General features: G+C 34.8%; 1 protein-coding gene across 3 annotated transcripts in view; it reads right to left on the reverse strand.

The window, feature by feature from the left end:
* Positions 1–1,524: 1,524 nt before the first annotated feature.
* Positions 1,525–7,500, reverse strand: part of LOC144970404 (uncharacterized) — a 20,398-nt gene continuing 14,422 nt past the window's right edge. For all 3 annotated transcript variants that reach the window (XM_078909999.1, XM_078909996.1, XM_078909998.1), the window contains one exon: positions 1,525–4,906. In XM_078909999.1, coding sequence (XP_078766125.1) covers positions 2,043–4,877 — 2,835 coding nt within the window. In that variant the 5' untranslated portion in view covers positions 4,878–4,906 and the 3' untranslated portion in view covers positions 1,525–2,042. The remainder of the gene's footprint in view (positions 4,907–7,500) is intronic.

Consider the following 7,500-nt stretch of genomic DNA (forward strand, 5'->3'; position numbering starts at 1 on the left):
ACGAATAGTGCTCGACATGTTGCAATGGAGCGAATTATTATTTTAATATTTACCACGATGTTGGAGTCAGTCTACATCGATGTTTCGGGCCTTTTCAGCCATCGTCAGGACTGTGTGTTACATGAGTTTGGTTTGTTGTGTGTTGTTGCTTGTTGAAGTGGTTCCGTAGGTTTGTAGTTGATTAGTAAGTGTTTCCGTCGATGTGGACAGCTATTGTAAATCTCAATTTTCGTGTTGAGTGTGGCTTCATGATGGTGTTTGATTATACTATCTATATCTATCTATCTCGTTATATTTTTATCGTGAAATAACACATACTCGCAAGCTCGTTGTGTTATTGGGCACGATAAAAATAACTCGTTTAATAGATATAAAGGGATGAAAGAATCGTATATTCATAAATTGATATACGGGTAACTTACAAACCCCCAACTCTCCCCGACATGGAGTCTCGATTTGGCCCCAGTCGGAGCATAGGCCATCAATGATGCTTCGCCATTTCAGTTGTCTTCTACACCAGCTTCCATGTGTATCCGCAACTCTTTGTTTCCCCCACCGTGCTCTGTCGCCAACCAACTATATTGAATGCCATTAATTTCTGGCCAAACTTCAACGGAATGTAAGTCCTAGAATATCCAAGGCACCTAAGGTTAGCTGGTGTCAAATAAAAGCATAGTTACTACCGAGAACGGCAATAAATACTATATTGTCAAAAATCCAGAATTTTTAATACTTTTGGAGAATTCCCAAGAGGAAATTAAATCAACTATGCACTCTTCACATACTCATTTTTTAACCAGGTCACCTGAATGGTTTCCCAGCCTACTTCAATGTTTCATCGAACATCATTGGACAACATTCAAAACTGACAGACTCAAATAGCTTGACTTCATCTCACGCATCTTCAAAGGCAAGTCCGTCTGGACTGGTGTATCTCACATCAACGCTGGTTGAATCATCAATGGGACTCTCCTACTACCACTATTATAACTACTACTACTACTATTACCACTACTACTACTACTATTACTACTACCACTACTACCACTACTATTACTACTACCACTACTATTACTACTTCCACTACTATTACTACTACTATTCCCAGTGGCGGTTCTAGCCTATTTACAGTGGTGGGGCAAAGATGATTCGGTCATAAATATATATATATATATTTCAATCGCCTCAACTTTCCCAGGATTGTAAAAACATCGGTACACATAATTTCAATACAAACTATCGCAGCGTTGCAAAGTGCTAATCGTTATAGCCGTGGGCACAATTAAAAGGGGGCCATGTGTGATGTCACCTGCATTCAGACTTCCAATTCTCAGAACAATAAGACAATCCTGAAACTAGGATTGATAATAATAACACCATGCTTAAATTCTGATAATATTGATTTCACAAACTAATGGTGATGTTTTTGGAACAAAAAATACGAAGGGTTTAAAAAAAACAACCTGATCACTCTTTTGGATAATACAAAACAAAACAAAAGAAAAAAGCGGAACAAACATCTGGTATGGTCTACAGGGACATGTACTTATTTACACAATAAAAACAAATATTGTTAGGGTATTTCTGTTGGAATGGACTTACAATTCAACGCACTTTCCACACAGAACAATGTAAAAGCAAGCCATAATTTGTATTTGGATACCAAACATGCATATACAGGATACTTTTTATTTTGAAGATAAGCTGTTTGAAGAAAAGGACCTGAATATGTTAAACAAAAGTGTTGTTACAAATTGCGTATTTTGTCCATTTTTTGAAACTATTAAAATCAATTTGATACGGTCAAGCCGAAATTAAATATCTTTGCTTGAATGATTTTTTTCAGATTTAAATAGGTTACTGACAATATCGATTGCACGTATTTAGAAAATATAGTTGAAGTCGCTTCAACACTATAAGTTTTTAATCATTATTTTCTGTGAGGAAATTTTAAAGGTTAAAACTATCATCTCCTTGCTTTGAACGTTTAAGTGTCAAAAGAATCTGACAAATAATGAATAACTTGTTCGTCTTTTATGGGACTAGTCGCTGTCCAGCCTCTTTTTAGAAAATCCTACCGACATGTCAGAGTCATGGGTAGGAGATCTCATTTTGAAGAAGAGGACAACGCCTACAACCAACAGAAGCATGCCAAGGAAAATCATTCCTACAGCAATTCCGCCCATAGCTGCAGGTGAGTGACCTCCAGATAGACTACTCGTTAACTTGGAACTAGAATCCGTGACGCGATAACGGTCTCGTCTTCTTGTGTAAAGATCACAGTTTCCAGTATTTTGATAATTATGATCGTTAAAATTTAGCACAGATTTTGTTATCAACCTACAAAGAGAATCGCTAGCACAGAATTCAAATACGTTACAATCGTAACTGGATGATGTGCTGCAAAGAGAAGCACATTTCTTTACGCCAATTTGACCGATTTCCACCACACTAGATCCTCCTGAAGCTTTCTTGTTTTTTATCTTAGCATAGTCTTGTATGTAATTTCTAGAATAATGCACACATGTGTAGTCTTCATTGACGCCTGCAGTTGAGGCACTGTAAATATGCTTGTGTCCAAGTACACACGTAGTCCCGCACATTTCAAATGACTGGCAATAGAAATCCTTTTCCTTCATGCAGATTTCAGCACATGCTTCAGGATCGTTGAGATCGGTGTAGACTGAGTCAGAATTCTTTGGAAGAACTGAACGAAAATTAAACTTTTCAAAATTACTCGTATATCTGCGCACAAATATAATTGATTCTTTTGATGGATAATAAGAATTAGAATCATATAAGTAACAGGTCATCGACTTGAAGTTGTATGTAAAAGCTTCACAGTTGTACAATAAAGTGTCAAGACAGTGTCGATTGCATCCAGTCTTATGGATATTTTTTAAAACTTCAACAGGCGCTGCTATCATCTTTCCATCAATTATTTCAAATTGATTTTCATCCATAAAATTTTTCTCGTTTTTAGACACTCTTGTTACAGAAATGATTTTTAATACGTTGCCATTGCTGTCATTGAAAGTTAAACCTTCATCCACTTTAGTTTGCAATTTTCCCCAACTGTCATATACAGAATCTTCATAATGATATCTAGGAGAAGTCCGTCTGTAAAAATCGATATTTTGATTAGATTTTAAAGGCTCGTCATGTGTAGCTTCAGAGTACAACCAACCAAAAAAGAAGGTACAGTCTTTTGTCTTTCTATTAAAATTAAATCCGTGGCAATGATACCTAGAGTCGAACGGTCTTTTATCTATATCGGCACAGTAATCTGCACAAAGAGTGGGGGTGTTGCTTTGGTTTTGATACGTCAAATGTTCAATAGATGTTATCACTGCCATGTTGGAAACAATTTGAAACATATCAAACACGGCCTCTGAATCATAAAGCGTGCCCTCCAGCTGAAATTGTCCGTTTCCGCGGAAAAAGCCGTCAATCTGAATTCTTAGTAAACTGATGCCCAGAGTTTTACTTATTGTTTCCATAATATTTTTCATCATTCTGTTCCTCCAATCATCCGAGTGGTAAATGTTGCCTTCCAAAATCATATCAAACCTGATGGTTTCCTTTTCTTGAAAGCATGAATCCAAATCATATGCGACGGAATATGGAGACTCTTGAGGATCAAAATTGTAGATGTCAAGTTGTTTTTTAACCATTAGCTCGTGATCATTTTTGCCTCCTATCAGAATAATTTGAATGGGCTGTTGAACTGATCCAATCACATAACCTTCATCGTTTTTTATTTTTACACCAGGTCTGGCAATATATAATTCGACAATGGACACCCCTGTCTCTTCCGCTGCTTGGGATCTTTTTGTGTATACATCACAGGAAATGCCCCGAGCTTTGTAAATCCCATTGTACGTAAAATTTCCCGTGTCATAAAAGAAATGTTTCAGGGTAGCCATGTGAATGATTCCCTTGTTATCAACAGTCTGACTGTTGTCATTAAACCTATATAAGGGCTTTCTTGTACATTCTTTCATCTTCTTGTTGATTTCAAACTGGATACCACGTTTGTAATCATGTATTCGTAGAGTGTGTTCATCTTCTTCTTTTGACAATTCCCTTGTCTTATCGACATGAACCTTCTTATTGATTACTCTTTTCAACACAGGATCTACTATTTCCATTATGAATGTAGCAGACGAAATCATCGGAAGAGTTGCTTTTGAAGTTTCATTAGCACAAATATAGCCTGGTGGTATTTTAAACAACTCAGGCGAAGGTGTTTTCTTGTCAAACAAGAAATAGTCATACACCGCTAAGAAATCTTTTGTTTTATTATTCCATGTAGTATCTCCTTTGAGTTTGAGTCTAAAAGGAATATGATCATCTTTAGTAAAGTAATAATCAGATTTGAAGACGGTCCAATAGCCCCAATCCCCGCAAGAACTCCATTGTTCAACTTTGACTCCCCTGATTGATGTCTCTCCAATATATGTCCACACGGTTCCTGCCCACAAAATTACTTCAGCACCTCTTAGTGTTTTATCTCCATGCTTATTAGACACGTTGAAAAATTTTGAAATTTGACATAATGAATTGCCATTCATTTCGATCATATCTTCTGTTTCTAAGTCTAATATTACGGTTCGTTTAATTCCTGTTGAATACCAGGTATGTGTCATTTTGCTCGCATCGTTATCGTAATATTCATATAGATATTCCACCCTTTTTTCCGAATACACTTTACCCACAATTTGCGCTGTGTAAGAATAGTTCATTGCTGGTTTTGCCTTTTGCCCATCTTTTGGCTTTTCGGGACAATATGGATTTGAAATTTCTTCTGTTACAACACAAGCGAGAACAAAGCAAACGATCAATGAAGATAGGGGAATATGACCCTGTGGACCCATTCTCAGTTCTTGTACCAAGCTGTGTCTCTCTGAAAATAAAAAAAATTCAAAGACGAAAATCATTTCAATATCTCGGGATATTCTGTTAAATTTGAAATAAATATCATAGAAGTGGGGGAATTATATATATATATATATATATATATATATATATATATATATATATATATATATATATATATATTCGTGAGATATTGATTAAATAGAGTACTCTCGACAATTAAGGAGCGCGAATTATATTATTTATTTTCTTACCTTAAAAAAAGGAATTATCGTCAACAAATCTGTTTCAGCCATTGCGCCGGGTGAAAAGATCTATTGGCGATATTCTTTTTTTTATAGGTGGGAATATATATATATGTATATGATTGAGAGGAGTTAGCCAACAACAATCTCCTCAGACACATTTAAACGACCTATCTGATGACTCCAGGAATTCAGGACGAAACAACGTTGTTGGAGAATATGTAAAAAAAAAGACGACGTGAGAACAAATAACTTATTATAGATTTCAGTTCAATGAACGAGATGATAAGTCGATCGACTCAACATTATGAGTCAAGTATATATATATATGAGCCAAGGTCAAAAGGTGCCCGCCTGATACCAGTGTTAAGAAAATTTGATTTTTACTTAATTATGGGCTGTTTTCATTGGGTTAATGCTTGTAATCAATTGATAATATGAAGAAGAGATAAAATGAGATAGCTCAACATACTCTGTACAACAGAATATGAAATAAACAACTTGAAAGTGAATTTTGAATGCTGTTTGGCATGTGCTTAAAACGAGGTCAACGCATCACCTATTTAGAAATCATGTAGAAATTAAATGTGATGTTTTAGCTCACATGATTGAAATTTGACTAATTGTATAAAGTCTAAATTTACTTTAAAACGCAACTGCAGTATATTACATATCTGATTAAGTTTCATATAGAGTTCTTAAAAAGTTGGTGTTGCTTGTGACCTTTGGTGTCATCAAACACAGCACAATACTAAGACTCGACACGAAACTTTAAAGCTCATGATTAATGTTATATAATGTTTTATTATGAGAAAAAAGCATAGATTTACTATCTTAACTCAAATCTTGGAGTAAATGTATACCGTTTTGCCGATATTGAGGTTTATTGGTTTTGGTGTCATTTGTCACAAGCAACACGGCATGCGTGAACACGTGGAAGTTTGTTTCGTTAAATGGCGATTCGCAATTTGGATCTACCCTTCTTCCCAGTCTTTGAAGTGCAGCACGTTCATTTGCCTTTCCAGCGTGGCTCCAGGCAGAAAAGGTAAGTTGAACTTTGGTGTCATCGCTATTTTACATTGTCACAAGCAACACTTGATATTGGATATTACAAAGTGCCACCAAAAAATTATGTTTTCAGCTGTTATTCTATTTACAAATATGATATTATGACATCTCACATAAGTCTGTGATTTTGACACAATTAATTATTTCCTTGTAATTCTAATTTTTTATGTTTCAGGGTTGTATCAATCAAGAAAAAGACAAAACTCAAGCTTTTGACGAATCCAGATAAAAGAAGGGTTGTCAAGAAATTTGATTTGATTTACTATTAACACACTAAATTACTACAAACTACCAGATTTGAGCAGTATGGTGATGGGTACCGTATGGTTACATTAATTCATTACCATAGCTGATATTTATCTAGTGTTTGTGTGACTTCTGGTACTTTTTGTGACCATTGGTGTCATTGGTTAAAATGTCACAGGTGACACTTACATTTGAAGTTTCTAATGTATTTCTGTTTTCATGTTCTTCAAAGCTTGAAATGTCATTGAATTACATTTTAACAGGCTATATTACATGTGTTCAGTTGCCATTTTTGATTTATTGAGGCAAAATTGCGTTCAAGTGCCGATTTTGACCAAAGTAATAGCAACAATGGTATTACTAATTTCTAAGTATATTTCCAATTTGAAAGTATTTAGTTTCTTAAAATATTATTGAATTTCATTTTAGAGTAGGTTATTGTGGTTTTTTGACTGAAAATAATGATATATTATGGACGAAAGTGTGATTTGGTGTTGCTTGTGACATAAGTAATGGTGTCACCGGTCTTATGTCACAAGTCACATTCAGATGCTCTAATTTCCATGTATATTTCTATTTTTGAAGTCTTTGGTTTCTGAAATATTATTAAATTCCATATTTAACTGACGTTATTACACTGGTTTGACTGAAATTAATGATATATTGTCGAAATTGCAATTTGGTATTGCTTGTGACATAAGTAATGGTGTCATCGGTCTAATGTCACAAGTGACACAATGCCGCTAAATAAGATATGCTTTGGTCACATTATTTCCCAACATTTTATTCCAAAAGTTTCTGAACATTGCTGGTCATAAACATATGCAATATTGTTGTTTTTGTTAATGTACAAACATTTTTATGGAATAATATATTTGCATTCTATGTTGCTTGTGACCGATGACACCAAAAAGCAACATTTTCTCCAATAGTTGGTAATATTATTGTACTATGATTGTTGTTGATTGTGTCTTTTTGTCCATAACTTACTAAATAAAGTTTGATACTCAACAAAAATCATTTGGTTATAGAGTTTTTTGTCTCATTTTGGTGTCACCGGTCA

This window comes from Berghia stephanieae, chromosome 4 (genome assembly GCF_034508935.2).
Source record: "Berghia stephanieae isolate SIO BIC M18660-M18661 chromosome 4, UCSD_Bste_1.3, whole genome shotgun sequence".
Classification (NCBI taxonomy): Eukaryota; Metazoa; Mollusca; class Gastropoda; order Nudibranchia; family Aeolidiidae; genus Berghia; species Berghia stephanieae.